The 19,114-nt window shown below is 41.8% G+C and overlaps 1 protein-coding gene across 1 annotated transcript; it reads right to left on the bottom strand.

Moving 5' to 3' along the window:
- Nucleotides 1-323: 323 nt before the first annotated feature.
- On the bottom strand, nt 324-12,937 carry LOC141909748 (uncharacterized). The gene is made up of 10 exons (XM_074800347.1): nt 12,582-12,937; nt 11,960-12,107; nt 10,952-11,258; nt 9,677-9,962; nt 8,569-8,763; nt 6,676-6,819; nt 5,865-5,929; nt 5,688-5,777; nt 4,997-5,119; nt 324-4,163 (listed from the first exon to the last, which is right to left on the bottom strand). Exons 2-10 carry the CDS (start codon nt 12,029-12,031, stop codon nt 2,611-2,613), a joined length of 2,835 nt encoding a protein of 944 aa, XP_074656448.1. The 5' UTR covers nt 12,032-12,107; nt 12,582-12,937; the 3' UTR covers nt 324-2,610.
- Between the last annotated feature and the right edge of the window lie 6,177 nt (nt 12,938-19,114).

Below are 19,114 nucleotides of genomic sequence, written 5' to 3'. Positions count from 1 at the left end.
ATTTAATATTTCTGGGTGATATTTATGAGAATTCTAGGATCGGAATTCAATTTTATATCGGTACGAATTGGTAAATCGAAGAATTAACAACAGTTCACTTTGACGTAGGCGTATTGAAATGAAAATAGCTCGTAGCAGCGGCGACGAATTCGCCATCTATCGGGATATTACACACAGACGATTAAAATTCTACCCCCAAAATCGGAAACGCACGTTAATGAATGACGCCATAGAAGCAAAATTATATCGAGGAAATCCTCGGAAACTCAATCGGGTTCGAGCCTCACAAAAATAACAACGAATATTTATTACTTCTCTTAATTTATTTACGAATAAATTTACAATAATTTATAATAAATTGTTGATTATTTTCAGCGTTTTGTTGAGAAGTGCACAGAATTGCGTAAAAACGATTCCTATGATTTCATACTGCATTCATTCATTCATACATAACGCTGCTGTAGCGGCCATCTTTAAATTAAACACAAAAATAGCACAAATTATTTTCATTCATAAATAAAATAATTCAAAGTCATTCATTCATTCTCATTTTACGACGATGACTAGAAAAATATGGAAAACGCTGGAGATATTTAAATAGAGAATCACATCGGGGGGGGCCCTCTAGAAATCAATAAAATACCCACATTTCATAAGAACAACTTACATAGAAAACAATGTAGATTATCGTAATATTTTTGACTGACCCCTTATTCTTCGAACCACGATACATAGTCATATAAACACAAACAAATATTTCCTTCTTTTCTTTTCGATAGAAAAAAAAAAACGAAATAAAAACAACATATTCGTAATATATTAATTTTCCCCGAGAGATTTTTGATGATGAAACTCTGTTTGTTCATTTGTTTTTTACCCGTGCAGAATTTCAATGTTCAAAAAAAAAAACAACACAAAACCCGCGACGGCAGGTCCAGTTTCATGAGAAAGCATTCAGTTGAGAACTTTTACGGCGTTGAATCGATTTTCCTCATTAGAATATATGAAGTAATCGGTCAGCGAATTAACCGAATTAACTTTTTCATGACACTGGTCCTTGGACCCGGTTCCGTGGTTACATTCGACTCCAGATAAAAATCCCACGTATCAAGGGCGGATCCAGAAATGCACCAATTATCTACGTTGACAAAATAAAAAGGGCGCTAAAAAAAAAATTTGATGGACTTGAACGAGTCTCATAATTTCCCCTGGATCCACATCTGCATATTGATGATATCTCGCATTTATTATTCTTAAAGAATTATAGTCATTGTCTATCAGTATCATTTCATTACCACTTGTCTAATGTATTGATTTCAGAACAGTTTGAAAAATGAATGCGAGATATCGTCGATATCGCCGATAATACATCGGTTTATCCGAGATATCATCGATAACGCCGATTATACATCAGTTTATCCGAGATATCATCGATAACGCCGAGAATCCATCCGTTTATCCGAGATATCATCGTTAACGCCGAGAATGCATCGGTTTATCCGAGATATCATCGATAACGCCGAGAATACATCGGTTTATCAGAGATATCATCGATAACGCCGAGAATGCATCGGTTTATCCGAGATATCATCGATAACGCCGAGAATACATCGGTTTATCAGAGATATCATCGATAACGCCGAGAATACATCTGTTTATCCGAGATATCATCGTTAACACCGAGAATACATCGATTTATCCGAGATATCGTCGATAATGCATCAGTTTATCAGAGATATCATCGATAACGCCGAGCATACATCAGTTTATCCGAGATATCATCAATAACGCCGAGAATACATCGGTTTATCCGAGATATCATCGATAACGCCGAGAATACATCGATTTATCCGAGATATCATCCGATTAAATTATCGGAGATATCATCCTATTAAATTATTTTATTTTTAATGTTTATTAACTGAGAGTCAAGAGGAACCGGGTCCTGAAGAGGTTATGTTTAAAACAGGACGGATGACATTGATACAAACACCGCCCTCTATCAGTGAAACCCTGAAACGCCGCCGCATTTACCATACGTTGATCAGAACGCTCTCAATTCTAGCATTCTCAATTCCACTGGCAAAAACTCTCGTTCTAAATTGGTCAATTTTAAAACAGACCAATCTAGACTGACCGAAACGACTGATCCAGGCGCTTCGTAAATCTGAGAACAGACTATACTCTGCGTGATAGAAACTATGCATTACTGGGTCATAACTGCGGCTTTAAAAATGTACGTGAAAGCACATCATCTGCCACATTCTAGTCCGTTCCAAGTACGGCCATAGCGGACTTACTAGCGATAGCGTTAACTCAGCTTACTACGCGCGAGTAGTACCGATACTACAACCAGGGGGAGCTATCGAATTGAACCTGAGCCCCTTTTTCTACGAGAAAAAATAACGAACAATCGTTAATCCGTTAAGACCAAACACACCAAACAAAGAATATTATTTTACTGGCATGACATATCAGCAGCCCCAATAAATCCCCGTACGAGATCATTATTCTTCACCAAATCTTGAAGATTTCAGCGCCGTTATAATATTTGATGATGATGTCATAGGGGGAATGTCACAGGGGGAGACGTTTGAGATGTATAATAAATCAATCAGAATCTTTCAGAAAGTCGAACGGATCGTCCGTGCCATTTTTGATAGACTTATCGAAGTCGATATCGGCGTATTGTACGGGCACGGAGTCCGACGCTGCCGTAACGGGACCTCGCGTCGACCCGAGTTCGACCGCTTTCAAATCTAGAGATGCATAGTTTAATTCGTCGCTAGGGGTTACGGCGGTGACATTGTTGGCGTCGTCCGTCGTCGATGTTTTTTTCGTTTCCATGATGAAGTAGTCGCCCTCGTCCGAGACGGGACCGACGGGTTTCGCGTCGACCTCGGCGTTATCGCTAGACAACGCGGCCGGTACCGCCGGGGAAGGATCATCGCGTACACCGGCGGATACCGTGTGTAACATAGAGGGCAGCACCGGTGTCGTACAGGCAGACGTAGCGATGATATAAGTATCAGTAACGGCGGCGTCGTATTCCACGTACGGGTCGAACGGACTGGTAGAATCCGCGGTCGCTGGGACGACCGCGGTCGCAGGGACTACTGCCGTCGCAGGGACTACCGTGGTCGCAGGGACTACTGTGGTCGCTGATACTGGCATCACTTTAACCAGGCTCGTTGATAATTCCGGGCTCCTCAGGACCGGCGCTGTCGTAGAGAACAGTGAAACTACCGGGGCCACTGAACCCGGGGTCGGTAATTCGGGGGTCGGTAATTCGGGTATCTTCCCCGCAGCCCCCGACGCAGCCGATGAGACAGGTGGTTTCCACGGCGACGTAGAACGCGGGTAATAAACGGAGCGGTCGATCGACGACCGTCGCCCCGACGACACAGCGGCCGCCAGCCTCGATTTCAGAGTTGGTTTCTCGGGCGACGCCGACGACGACACGACGACGAAATCATTTTCTCTGAGAGACGACGCGCGCGCGCAGGTTGCGCGCTTCGTGAAACTCTTCGTGGCGGCGCTCGCGTCCTTCAGTTTATCGGTGGAATCCGTCACTAACCCGCTAACGCTGGCCGTGTCCGATTTACAGATGAACTCCGACGACGAGTTGCGACTCGACGCGCGACTCGAGTCGTTCGACGTGCGACGCAAACGCGTCGTCGTCGACGACGATCGCGGCCGGAAATTCTGACCCCAACTGGACGTACGCGCTCGCGTGCCATAACTCTCGCTGGACGTGCGCGCGCGCGGGAAATCCATCTCCATGAACAGTTCGTCGTCGTCGCCGTCGCGAAACGACCGAATCGACGATCCCGAACTCGGACTGTGCGAGTCCGCGATCGAGTCCGGTACCCGCAGTTTATCTGACGTTAAATGCGGCGCGCTCGAGCTCTTCGAGTCGGTTTTATCGAGCGGGCCTTCGAGAGTCTCGCGGTCCAGATACGGAATGTTCGTTTTTTTAAAGTCCGGTTTACTGCCGACCGAATACGCTCTTTTAGGAAAATCGTCGGAGTACGTCGACGAGTCGTCCGTCAGGTAACTGATCACTTTATCCGGTTTAGGGATCGAGTCATCGGCCGCAGCTGCAGCAACTGCTGCCGCCAGTGGACACTTCATCTGCTGCATGTCAAAATAACCTTCCATTCCTGAAATAATAGCAACAATAAATACATTTTAACCCTTTCAGTGCGTCTATACCGCAGTGCGGTGTATAAATCCGTGATGATTTTGCTAGTACACCGCACTGCGGTGTATTGATTTAATTAGTAATTTGTAATTATCTCTCTTGAAAGATGGCAGAATCTGTCAAACATAGTGAAATATTAGTAACTAATGATACACTGCACCGCAGTATTCAACACACCAGGGTGGAATTTTTCAGAATTTTCAAATTATCTTCAGCACTATAGGGTATTAATTAGTCAGCACTGAAAGGGTTAACAATCGAAACTACTGTTGATTTGTTGAAGTTTACCGTTCAACTTTGAAAAAGATAGCAGGGAGGGAGCGATCTTAAATTGATCCCCGAGGACACTTTCAGGTTGTAACTTACGTCACTTGCCGATCCCTTCAGTGGGGGTTGTGTAAGGAGGTCTATTAACGCTGTATTAACACCTCTCATTAAATTACTGTACGTAATCCGTCTATCAACACATTACAACTAGGAATATCAGCATTAGCTTCACTAATTACCCCCCAAACGTCCTCCCACAAAATGTCGTACTAATAATAATAATAATAATAATAATAATAATAATTGACACCAGACTGAGTTCAGATGCGTTCCAACTTTGGTATAATTACCCCCCAGCCTCTAACTCTATTCCATGAATCAGTCATCTCTCCCAGGGAGAAGTGTTTTCTACAATGGCTGGTGTTGTGAGTCACTACCGCGTTAAAGTAAGGAGTGGCGTTGAAAAAGAAGTCAGCCTCTTATTACGGAGTATGGCTGTAATAGTAAAACAGTGAAAACACGCACCAGTTTGTTCGGCTAGTGTAGGAAGCATCTGCACAACTGGCGTCATATCTAAATACCCAGAATCCAGCGGTAACGTCAAAGTGGCGCCACCTGGAATACCGTCTGCCATATCCATATAATCACCTGAAAATGGAGCGAAACTATTAAACTAATTTGATTGGATCAACCTAAACTATCAAACCAATCTGATTGGATCAATCTAAACTATAAAACCAATCTGATTGGATCAACCTAAACTATTAAACCAATCTGATTGGATCAACCTGAACTTTTAAACCAATCTGATTGGATCAACCTAAACTATTAAACCAATCTGATTGGATCAACCTGAACTTTTAAACCAATCTGATTGGATCAACCTAAACTATTAAACCAATCTGATTGGATCAACCTAAACTATTAAACCAATCTGATTGGATCAACCTAAACTATTAAACAAATCTGATTGGATCAACCTAATCTATAAAACCAATCTGATTGGATCAACCTAAACTATTAAACCAATCTGATTGGATCAACCTAAACTATTAAACCAATCTGATTGGATCAACCTAAACTATAAAACTAATCTGATTGGATCAACCTAAACTATTAAACAAATCTGATTGGATCAACCTAAACTATTAAACCTACCCATGATTGGGTAGACCTAGAAAACCTGATTGGATTAGTTAAAGTATATGTTGTTTACCTTGAGGATGAATAGAAGTTTGAGAAGTTTGAAGAATGGTGTTGAATGATGGTAGACCCGAGCTCGACGACGGGGTCGACGCAGCTGAAACTATAGACATCAACATCGAAATCATTTCATTAATCAACAGTACAACAGAGGGATGAAAATCAATCGATAAATAAACAATAATCGTACCATTACAGCTGGATGAGGCTGGACCCATATCAAAATAGCAATTATCACCGAAATCACTGTTTGATCTACAAAATGAACATCAGTGATGACAGTCAAAATGTGATGAGAAGATTCAATTGTAGAGTAGCCTGGTGTTAACCGGGTTTAGAATAAATAACCAGATGTAACTAGTAGTAGTATAGGTTACCAGATGTAACTAGTAGTAGTATAGGTTAACTATTTAACTATTTTCTCATTTATCCGATAAAGCTTCTATCAATTACCGGTAGTAGCGAAAGCTCGTGCGTCAAATAAACAGTTAACAGTACTACTCGTCTCATTATTAATTAGTCAGAATGTGAGTAACAGTTTCCGCTATGGTTTACAGATACGTCTGATCGATGAACTCTGGAACATCACATTTTCTTCAAATCCTTAACATTGTTGTTCTTTTTTTCGCGAATTTCACAAAACACTGGGATCCAGTTTCGCAGTTGTGAATTAACTTTTGACTCTAGAGTTAATTCATTGAAAATGAACTAACTATGAACTAATTAACTGAATCCAGTTCCACAGTTCTGAGTTTTTGAGTTAACTCTGAACTCAGGATCTAGTTTCACAGTTGTGACTTAAGAGTTAACTCTGAACTCAGGATCTAGTTACACAGTTGTGAGTTAGAGTTAACTCTGAACTCAGGATCTAGTTTCACAGTTGTGAGTTTGAGTTAAAATCAGTACATTTTCAATGAGTCAAATCTTCACCAAGCGTACATCCATTTTTCACAATCTTTAACATCGATCTAACGACGGATCGACGATATTTATTTATTTACCCTTTCAAATGAGACGAGTCTAAATCATCGATCTGAGACGATGCGGCCGATGAACTACAGGTCGACGCGCCGTGCGAATCGGTACTGTTCGATCTGACGCGATACCCGCGACGCTCCGTATCAACCATCGCTACATCCTTACGACTGAAAATAAACACAACATATCTCATATTAAACATTTCAGTGCTGACTAATTAATACGCTATAGTGCTGGAGATAATTTGAATATTTTGAGAAATTCCACCCTAGTGTGTTGAATAACGGGAATACCACTATAGTGCGTCTACACCCCGGCGCGGTGTATCGTTAGTTACTAGTATTTCACTATGTTTGACAGGTGCTGCTATTTTTCAAGAGAGATAATTACTAATTTCATCAATACACCTCAGTGCGGTGTACTAGCAAAATCAATCACCGATTCATACACCGCACTGCGGTGTAGACGCACTGAAAGGGTTAAACGTTAGAACGTTTTAGAATGATTTACCTTGCTGAAGCTTTTGAACTTTTTTGACGCCGTAAAAACCGTTACAATAATGTTTTTGCGTATTAATACCTAGTATGAGATATTGAAGGGGTTCTGCGTGAGTCGATGTGCACTACGTCATCAATATTGGCTTATCCTTTTTAGCCAAACCTACTCTTAAAACCTACTCTGTATTGTTTTATAATGCATGCATACTTGGTTATCTTAACCCTTTCAGTGCGTCTACACCGCAGTGCGGGGTGAAAATCAGTGATGGATTTTGCTAGTACACCGCACCGCTGTGTTTTGGTGTAATTAGTAATTACTCTAGTGAAAGATGGCAATTATACATCGCGCCGGGGTGTAGACGCACTATAGCGGTATTCCCGTTATTCAACACACTAGGGTGGAATTTTTCAAAATTTTCAAATTATCTCTAGTACACCGCACCGCTGTGTTTTGGTGTAATTAGTAATTACTCTAGTGAAAGATGGCAATTATACATCGCGCCGGGGTGTAGACGCACTATAGCGGTATTCCCGTTATTCAACACACTAGGGTGGAATTTTTCAAAATTTTCAAATTATCTCAAAATTACGGTTAAAATTGTGAATTTTGGCGATTAAGCAATGCGTTATTTTTCAAGGCGTCAATAAAGTTTCAAGTTAGTTTTCTTGTTCCTCTCTGATAAGGAGGAGGTAAGTCATTCACAGTTCTCGACCCGTACCGCAGGGTAACCTACTTGCCCTGATGAGAATATACTCGTCCCGGGCGATCGGACAAGTGCTTAGATCGCACCCTGCCATAAAACCGCATCAATGATCGTTGCATTTGTTTTCGAGCTTATATTTTCATAGCTGTTCTATTAGATGGCGTTGTATTCAGCTTTTGTAGTTTCGCGGGAAATACCTTTCTCCGTAAGTTGTTACTTGTTCGTCCATTTACCAAGCGACGACTAATTTCAAGGTTCCTACAATTCCTGGTATCCAGAATTCAAGGACTTTTCAATGAATTTTCAAGGAGTAATTTTCAAAATTCAAGGAGGTTTTCGCGGTCATATATAAGGAAAAAACGTCGAAAATTCAAAAACAAAATCCATGTTTTTCTCGAATTTTGATCAGTTGTTGTGTGTGCCGTTTTGGTTTTACATGTTTAAATGTTTTAAATCTCAAAGTGAAACCACTTTCACAAGTCACACAATGAAGAATAATAGAATACACTGTCTTCTGAGAAGGACCTTTTGAAAAATTTTAATAGGACTTTCCCAGAATTTAAGGAGTTCATGGATATTTCTCAAAATTAAAGGATTTTCAAGGACCTTGGAAAATATATTCAAAAATCAAGGAGTTTTCAAGGATTCAAGGAGTTGTAGGGACCCTGAATTTAACGACGACAACAACAACGCGAGATGTGAAACCGTTTCGTACCTGGTCGTTATTTTCTTACTTTCGCTCATAGTTCGCGCTCGCATCGGGCCGAACTCCGACGACGACGAGTTATTCGATACTAACATCGAGTGGGAGCGTTGTACGGTAGGTTTCGACTTCTCGGCCGAACTGCGACTACGAGGTCTGAACGGTGGCGGCTTCGTTTCGATTTCGGTCTTGATCGACTTCATAGAACTACAAATAACAGGGTGGTTCCTACAAATCAGTCATTCCAGAATTCAAGGACTTTTCAAGGAGAAAATTTCTAACTTCACGGAATGTTTGCATCACTTTCATGTATCAATTACTGTCAACTACCACTAAAATCAGGACTGTTTTTCTCAGTAAACCATTTAATGGTGGAATCTGTGTATAAATACCCGGCCTAGAGCCAAAAAATTGCCAATTTCTCAAAATTCAAGGAGTTTTCAAGGACTTTTGGACATTTTGCTCAAATTCAAGGATATTCAAGGACCTTGAAAAATATTGTTCCTTTAGAAGGAGTTTTCAAGGAATCAAGGAGTTGCAGGACCCCTGAATAATAATTCGATACATCATACAGAGGTGACCCGTTAACCAGAGTTTTTTTTTTCAAACCTAGTTTGAGCTCGTATGAATCGTTCCACTAGATCTATCGGATACAGTTCTACAGTTTTTGGTTTAAAGACCTGGGGCCAGTTGCATAGTCATGGCTTAGGCTAAGAACCCCAATATGAACCCCAGTAACCCATGGTTTAAGGTGAACCCCCAGTAACCTGTGGTTCAATATGAACCTCCAGTAACCCGTGGTTCAATATGAACCCCCAGTAACCCGTGGTTCAATATGAACCCCCAGTAACCTGTGGTTAAAATGAACCCCAGTAACCCATGGTTCAATATGAACCCCCAGTAACCCGTGGTTAAAATGAACCCCAGTAACCCATGGTTTAAGGTGAACCCCCTGTAACCCGTGGTTCAATATGAACCCCCTGTAACCCGTGGTTCAATATGAACCCCAGTAACCCGTGGTTCAAGGTGAACCCCCAGTAACCCATGGTTCAATATGAACCCCAGTAACCCGTGGTTCAATATGAACCTCTAGTATCCCGTGGTTTTAGATGAAACATACTTTAGAATAGCTTCATGCATGTTCTGCGCGGTCAACGTGTCGTCGACTTGCATCCAGATCTCACCGGCGCCGGTGGTCGCCGACCGCCCGACCTCCATACAGAAATAACAATCGGTATGGCCGCACCTGCGTATCCACGTGAACTGCACGACGATGTCCGGCTCGGCAGCGACGTGTAACCGATAGAAACTCAACGCCGATTCAGACAAACACAGCCGATAACGACCGACCAGTTTTTTCTGCTCGCCGATTCCGCGAGGTTTTATCACAACCGGCCAAACATAATCTAGAAAATAATAAATACATCAATTGATTTAGGTAATAGTTTCACTAAATTCATGAATAGTTACAGAGAAATAGGTACCAGGGCTGTTTAGAAGAGTTTACGTCCCAATTGCAATTAGTTATAATTAGCGTAACCCTAGTGGGTCTTAAGAGACGGCCAGGGCCTTTTTATAGGTTGACTAAGTTAGCAGAGCTTAGTCCATGCATGTGTCTCGACAGCCAACCCCAGAGGTGTTTTCGGACTAGGGACCTCTCGGTTCCCAGTCCTCCACTCAAACAACCGAGCTAACTGCACAGGCTGGGTTTCATAAATGTGGAAGAAAAATAGTCCCCGGGAATATTTTGAAATTCGTCAGTTACAACAATGGTTTCTCATTGTTACTACGGTGGTTGTTACCCAGATTGAGGATTTACCCGCAGGGATAACTTCGATGCTCAGTCTATGAAACCGAGCCCGGGTCATTGGACAACGCTTCCGATCATCATTGGCCCGATGCGTATTTGCAAGCTTATTCGCGAATGTTATTTATAGCTCATTTCCGCGCTACAGTTCTTCCAAAAAACGACAACTAGGTCGGGTCTAGTATATTATCAAAACGTAGATGAAGCTCCCCAGTTTCAAAACTACAACCAAACAATTCATTTCTTCATGCCATACACATAGGCCTAGGCCTAAAGGCTGCAATATTGTTTGTTTGTTTTGGCTTTACGTCACTTGGATCTTGGTTTCCCAAGACAAACGGGACCGTAGCCTTTGAAGCGTTGCCCGCACACTGTAAGCAACCAGCAGGATTCGAACCCATTGTCACTCAAGCACTGTTAGTGGAGCATCACGCCTTATCCCACTGAGCTAATGAGGCCACCTATTATATAGAACAAGAACTGCTAGGATCCAATATGACCACAAAGCAGCCATTTTGATAAATCCCTTCGTAAGGGAAGGACGCACGGCCGCCAGTCAGCCATCTTGAAATCGAGATATAATCTTACCGAAGTTCGGCCTGCAGGTTTCGGGTTCTTGGTCTTTCTGTTGTAAATCCTGCAGCGTCGTCAGCCATCGTTTCATCTCCGCCGCGTCGTCGAACACCACGCAGAAACAATCGTCCAACGTAAACAGCGCCACCACGTGGCGATTTTTCACGTCGGTTCGCTCGTTGATGTTGAAGCAGTGTTTCAGCGTTATCGCGCGTTTCGGTTGCGCGTTGTTGCGAAATTTCTTCTCGGAATCGTGGTATTCGATTCGCGACGATTCGTTCTCCGTCGATTCGCGTACGACGAAATACTTCTTTTTCATCGTCTGCGACGAGATTCAAACAATTCATTAATTTAGAATCGAAAAACATTTTCACCGGCAAAATCGATTACAGTCCGGCTATTTTGACTATTCTGACAGACCCATCTGGATAGGACCCAGTTCCACAGTTGTGAGTTTAGAGTTAACTCTGAACTCTTTGAATCAGTATTAAGTATCAAGAATTAACCCTTTCAGTACTGACTAATTAATACCCTATAGTGCTGAAGATAATTTGAAAATTCTGAAAAATTCCACCCTAGATTGTTGAATAACGGGAATAGCACTATAGTGCGTCTACACCGCGGTGCGATGTATCCTTAGTTACTAATATTTCACTATGTTTGACTGGTGCTGCCATCTTTCAAGAGAGATAATTAGTAATTACTAATTACATCAATACACCGCAGTGCGGTGTACTAGCAAAATCCATCACTGATTCGTACACTGCACTGCGGTGTAGACGCACTGAAGGGGTTAAGTATCAAGTATTAAGTATTAACTCTCGAGTCAATTCTTAACTCACAACTGTCGAACTGGATCCAGACTATTCTGATAGACGTTTGAAGGCTACTAAGTGAATTTCAACTTTCGTAAATTTCAGTCTCTGTGGTTGACAGATTAGCTCATACCGCGCTTTGGATTTAGTTGGGCCTATGAGCTGTCCACATAGAAATAGCCACCTCCGACTGATTAGGGGAACTAACCTTTAATTTACGATGAATACCGGCGAGTCTGATCGGACCTAACGCGATGTTAGCATCGCCTTTACCAGCCATGACACTAGATCAATCCGTCTCAATCGCTTAAACTTCTAAATCCCGTCATCGTTTTTGTAACAACTCCATCAGAACTCTACGAGAAATAGACTTCGAATAAATCGACCGCCGACATTTCAAGTTTAATCCAAGCGTCAGGTTTAAGTTGAGAATCGGAATACCCGTGCCTTAGTTAGAAAACCAGCCACTGATTGATTGGGTCAGGCCTTAAGAGAAGCTCACCGTGGGCGCCACTCACTGAAACAGGGACCTGACACAAAAAGTTTTTTACCCCAGTATCGATAGGTACCATAGCCCTATATAATTACAAAAAGTCTTTATATATAGTAGGCCTACCTAGGATACTGGGATCAAAAACTTTTTGTGTCAGGCCCCTCCCTGTGATGACATCCACACTCGAGCACTCCCACTATCCGTCGCCTAGCTATTAGTATTAGACCAGGCCAATAAACCATGCTTCACAACTATTCTATGCCTATCAGTACTAAACAGCTAATTAAACACCGTGTTTAGCTGACAGACACAGCTTGTTGCTTTTTTTGCCACCTACCTGTCCTGACATTTAATTTCTGTCTGGTGGTGGTGGTCATTCTTGATCGATGATTCTTCTCTCTGCAGCTGTCTGTGCTCAGGTGACTGTGTGTGGTGTGTGGAGGAGGGGTGAGACTTTCAAGGAATTTACGAACTCATAATGTCGCTAATTATCACGTCAAAGGGTCTTGCACTGACACTTCGCTCCCCCTTCCTGGAACCGGGTGTAGCGTCACTCACTGTGTGTGTGCGTGAGTCTCTCCGCCTCTCCACAGAGAAACGTCACCAAACTGATCTAAAATACCCGATTTCAAACTTCAAATCGCTTGATTTACCTCGTCGAACTCGAAGAACTTAATGACCTATCCCGATCCGCACTGATTTCCTCTGTCAGCGCATCTAATTCGAGCTAATCCGCAAAATTATCCAGAATTACGACCGCTGTCAACAAGATACATGCGCCTGTGAACGCGAGTACAAGCGCCTGTAACGCGTGTTACATGCGCCTGTGACAGGTGCTTCTCGAGCGCGCGGCCGCCAAAAACGCGTAAACAACTGACCGAACGGTGACAGTAGATGCCGCGTCGACCGCGTTCTGAGATACGCGCAGTAAACCGCCGGGTATTGAAGCTAACGCGGCGTAACACCGATTCCCGGAACAACGGCGCCGCCGGTATTTTTTTTTACGTTCAAGGTTTTCGGGAAAAGATACGGCGCATTTAATCTCCGTATCTTCCAAGAAAATAAATAACAAAGAATACGACAAAGAAAGACGCAAAAAGAACCCCGCGGGTGTTTTGTGAATCGTTGGCGTCTTTTCGCAGAAAAATAAACTTATTCAGAGATAACCTTATTTCGCTCTACCAGCGGGGCAGATTTTTCTATCTGAAGTTTTGCTATTCTACGTCCGAGAAGCTTGGCAGCTATTTTTAGTTTTGGAATTTGATCTACTATCTCGGCACTACGATTGAATTTCTATATCGGCCAACTTCGGTAAATAGCTCGTCGCATGAATTATTCGACTGCCAGAGCTTGAATAAATTCAAATTATCTTTATTGTGGGTTAGGTCTGCCTTCGACTGCCAGTGCAGAATTTGACACAGTCAACCAGTCTAGGTCGATGCGGGACATTATTTTTGTAGTTAATTCATGACGTAAAAGGATACATCCTTATAATAGGATTCTTTATGAGATCATGAAACTGGTTACTGTACTGACATCATGAAATGGTGAACGATGAATAAAAATTCATTTCAATATTTTAGTGACACCTGCCAACAATGGATATTTTCGGTAGTTCAGCTGCTCACGTGTGACGAGGGTCTTGTTTGCCTCTCTCTCTGTACATGTAGTATCGGTATCCCCGAGACCAATCATCTCAAAGCAATTGACATAATTTCTAAACTTGTCACTTAGTAGCGTACGTGAGGAAGTGCTCGGAATAAATTCAGCACCGCAAACAGTCAATAAAACACAATACCTTCAAGAAACCTCCCCGAAAAGCCCGAGGGCAGAGACACCTCCCAGAAACAACAACCGCAGAGCAGTAAGTCAACAAGGAGAACGACTGAACATGTAATTTTTTGCAGACAGATTTTTATTGTTGCCTAATATTTCAATAACGTCCATTTCACGGATTTAATCATAATTTTACAATATTACAGATGCCCATCGCTGTGCACCGAGAAATGGAAGGTGTAACCATGACAACGACAAGATCGTCAAGGTCATCATATATATATATATATATATATATATATATATATATATATATATATATATATATATATATATATATATATATATATATATATATATATATATATATATATTTATATAACAGGCAATGAGCCATTGACAAAGCTGCCAGTGTTTTTATATTCTAACACGAGTCTCGATAGTCACACACGCTCACAATAGGTGGCGACGCGCTAAATATAAAAATCACGACTGTAACGATTGTCTAGTCTCTTCTAAAATTTGAATCATTTCGTTTGTTTGTTTGTTTGTTTGATTAGTTGTTGAAAACTATTTTTTTAGATCCCCACAATTTCCGACTCGTGTACGTCGACGGTATTTCTCATTTTTCGTACCCCCCGGTCGCGCACCGGCGCGGCGAACTTTATATGTTTATGAGGTCGAAACCTGGCAGCTTTGTCCGTTGTGGTGAGCCACTCGTACGCGAGCAGCCGACCGCACGACATGCACATGTACGTTACATGCGCATGTCATGACAAGGCAGACGGACGCCGCTACAGAATTCAATAAACATCAATACATTCAAATAGTAAAAAAATGCCTGTATCCATCTTTATATTATAACTAACATGATAAGAAAACATCTCAAAATAAATCCATATCGCAGTGTATCAGTCACAGTGTAGTACAACGTACTGTTAAACTACACTCTACTACCATGTAGTATATAAGTTATAGTAGCACGATGTAGCAAGATGCAGTTACATTGTAGTAGAATGTAGTTTGAATAAGGAGTTTCCAAACCTCATTACACAATGAATTGAGTATTCATTATTTCAATGAGAGAGAGAGAGAGAGAGAGAGAGAGAGAGAGAGAGAGAGAGAGAGAGAGAGAGAGAGAGAGAGTGGGGAGAGGGGGAGAAGGGGGATGGGAGGGGAGGAGAGATAGGGGTAATACAATTTTTTTCCATACTAAATTCATATTTTCATACCAGTACAACTGACCAGTGATCAGTACGACCGACCAGTGATCAGTACGACAGACTTATGATCAGTACAACCAACCCGGTGATCAGTACGACCGACCGGTGATCGGTACGACCGACCGGTGATCGGTACGACCGACCGGTGATCGGTACGACCGACCGGTGATCGGTACGACCGACCGGTGATCGGTACGACCGACCGGTGATCGGTACGACCGACCGGTGATCGGTACGACCGACCGGTGATCGGTACGACCGACCGGTGATCGGTACGACCGACCGGTGATCGGTACGACCGACCGGTGATCGGTACGACCGACCGGTGATCGGTACGACCGACCGGTGATCGGTACGACCGACCGGTGATCGGTACGACCGACCGGTGATCGGTACGACCGACCGGTGATCGGTACGACCGACCGGTGATCGGTACGACCGACCGGTGATCGGTACGACCAACCCGGTGATCGGTACGACCGACCGGTGATCGGTACGACCAACCCGGTGATCGGTACGACCAACCCGGTGATCGGTACGACCGACCGGTGATCGGTACGACCGACCGGTGATCGGTACGACCGACCGGTGATCGGTACGACCGACCGGTGATCGGTACGACCGACCGGTGATCGGTACGACCGACCGGTGATCAGTACCACTGACCAGTGATCAGTACAACCAACCAGTGATCAGTAAAACTGAAAAGATTTATTATCTACAGATATCGATATTGAACACTTTGACAGAGAAGGAAATGTTTATATACAAATACAATATGAGATAGAACTACACACAACATCAGTCGTCAGTCACATGAGTCTCAAACACAACACAACATCAGTCAGTTGTGTCTCACAGCTCTCAGTCTCAATAACACTGTCATCATTTACATCATTGACCTATTATTATTATTATTACCATTATTATTATCATCATTAATATTATTATTATTATCAATATTATTATTATTATTAATAATAAATGACTAGTTTTTCGTTTTAAGTAGAAGAATACGTTAATAATTAACATTTATTAATTTATTTTTATCGACGTGTTAAGAGATGAGTAATATATTATATAATAAGAGTTCACGCCCCTGAATCACATGACCTAGCTTCCACTGAGAGGAGAATTTACAAACAAAACTAAAAAAAAAAAAAACAACTTCCTGCTATTTGATAATCGATTATAATCGATGATAATTAAAGAGATAAAATTGACCGCAGTCACACCACGCAACCAGCAATTATTTATACCCATGTGTTTGATTACACGTATCCGGTACATGTCATACATGTTACATGTCATTCACAAACCAAAATGTACATGCACATTGAAAAGTCTGCACATGTACATGTTGAATACACGCGCAGTACACGTATCTACACGTGCATGTCGCACGTTGCCACATGTGCGTGTCGATCTACATGTTACAAGTTATATAATTTACATGTGCATGTCGATCTCCATGCCACGAGTTGTATACTATACATGTGCATGTCAATGTACATGTCACATGTGATATACGCTGCATGTAAATGTAAAATAAGTCATTTAACCCTTAAACCGGCAATCGGTCGCCCAATTGACCCCTAAAGTTTGCCAAGTTGGTATCATTCGAAAGCTCATGAAAAGAGCTTTCAGAAAATGGACACTGTTTTGGGGTTATCCCTCACATTTGCAGAGTTATTCAGTTTTCATTTTGTATGGTCCAAAATCAGTCACAGGCCGAAAAATACTCGCCGGTTAAAGGGTTAAATCACATCAGTTTTAAATCAATGAGACTACCAGGCCCTGGGTCTACGAGACTTCTGCTTAGGCCCAGGTCTATAAGACCACGTCCGGGGTCAGGGTCCGAGACCCTGCCAAGATCCGGGTCGAGGAGACCGGAAAAGATTTTCTTCGCACTAAAACAAAAAGTGACGACCTGGACGGTTTAAACGAGGCTTTAATCAAACATAAAAATACTGACCACAAACGATATACGATTCGCGACTCTGCGGGAGGGTTAGATCTCGAGTGGCATCAGTTTACATCGAGATACCCGGTATATTAGCCAATCAGAGAGGCTTTTACATTCCTATTCCCGTATAATTGTTTTTGATTCTTTTTTCATTTTTGTTGAGGCAGACGTATAAGGGTTGCTGCCCCTTAGCGGTTGACTGAGCACCTCCTTCATATACATACAATCACTCATAAATAACATAGTTCACTAATAATATATTTCCGTGTTTTTGATTCTCACGCGCGGCACAAAAATAAATAGCCTATAAAAATAAAAATCTTAATATACTTAAAAATAATAATGCTGATTCAATGTAATAATAACACATGGGTATTTTCAACGACATTTCTCATCCTTGAGTTACCTGGCATACACTGTATAATGAAACGTGCGCTAGGGATTCATTATTACAAAATTATCTATAATTTCAATTGCGTCCGGCCGTGAAACTTCCACAACTCTGAATAAATGGCATAGATATTTTTCTCGTAAACGAAAGGCATAAATTATATGTTACACGTGACATGCAGTAAAGTACACGTCACCCCTAATCAATTCATCGACGACAAACTTAACGAGAAAAATTTGAACGAATTGAGCAACGAAAACCGGTTAGAGAATCCGCTAGAAACCATAGACACCGAACTGAGAGTAGCTTCAGCTGAGCTTCAGTTGTGTGTGACCTTCACCTAGAATTTCACACTACACGCCGACCTTGGATTCTACCCGAACATCACAGCATTTTACGAGAGATTGAGAAAATGTCGCCGCTTTTTGAGTTTAGGCAACAGTTCTCATCATACTCAATAGATGGCGACACGCGATGGTGGTACCCAAACCCTAAAACAATTGTATGAAAAATAATACACGTATCGTTAATTCATAATAATAATAATAATAATAATAACAATAATAATAATAATAATAATAATACATAATATTGAACTTGACAATAACAAATAAACAGCTGATAATAGAATTATTGAATTGATGAATATATTGACCACAGTTGTGAAGCCATATGGCAGTGAATATCTGTAATAAACCAAGGAGACCAATACCGTCGAGATCAGTACCAAGGGGTCTGGTAACAAGAACGAGATCAGTACCAGCGAGACCGGAACCGCTCTCTCTCTATATATAAATACTATAGCCACGATCACGTAAGTATTTTTGGCCCGCGCCCGATGTACCAAATTTCAACTGTTCACACGGATGCCAAATGGGCCAGACTGTGTGGTCCGACCAAAAACGTTGAAATAAGTCCGAGCCAAATTTCAATCATTGCGAATTACAACTGGTTCCAGAAGTGATTCACTTCCCTTTTTGCTTAAGCATTGTTTAGTATCGAGTGAGTTGTTTACATGTGAACGCGCCGTCTAATTAGGCATGGGCTAAATTTGACTCGGGGCCTGATCCGTGCCAATTTGGCCAAAAGAGTCACTGCGTGATCGCGGCTTATAACTATTTACAACGCATTTCTAATAAATATAAGCAAAAATATCGATCAAATACTTCAAAGAGGTTAATGAACAAAAATAAATCATCTATGATAAACATCGCTAATTATGAGATTTTTCTAAAACAGGAATATTGCAAAAAATATCTATGCCATTCAAAAATATTGATATATATATATAGTAATGGTAAGCACATATCGACTCTAACTCCTAATAAACCAGTACTCAATCGTCCCTCCTCCCTAAACCATAGCGACACAGCCGCCACGGCCCTTCTCTGCACCAGAAATCCTACATCTCCAGCCACGGCAATGGTATTACGTAAAAAATTACCCAGAATTCACGTCACCACGCACAATTACCCAGAATTCAAGAGAAACAAAACTGTACATTAAAATATATA

The sequence above is a fragment of the Tubulanus polymorphus genome, chromosome 8 (genome assembly GCF_964204645.1).
Source record: "Tubulanus polymorphus chromosome 8, tnTubPoly1.2, whole genome shotgun sequence".
Taxonomy (NCBI): Eukaryota; Metazoa; Nemertea; class Palaeonemertea; order Tubulaniformes; family Tubulanidae; genus Tubulanus; species Tubulanus polymorphus.
The sequence above is the reverse complement of the archived record's forward strand: the minus strand, read 5'-3'. Positions and strand labels throughout refer to the sequence as shown.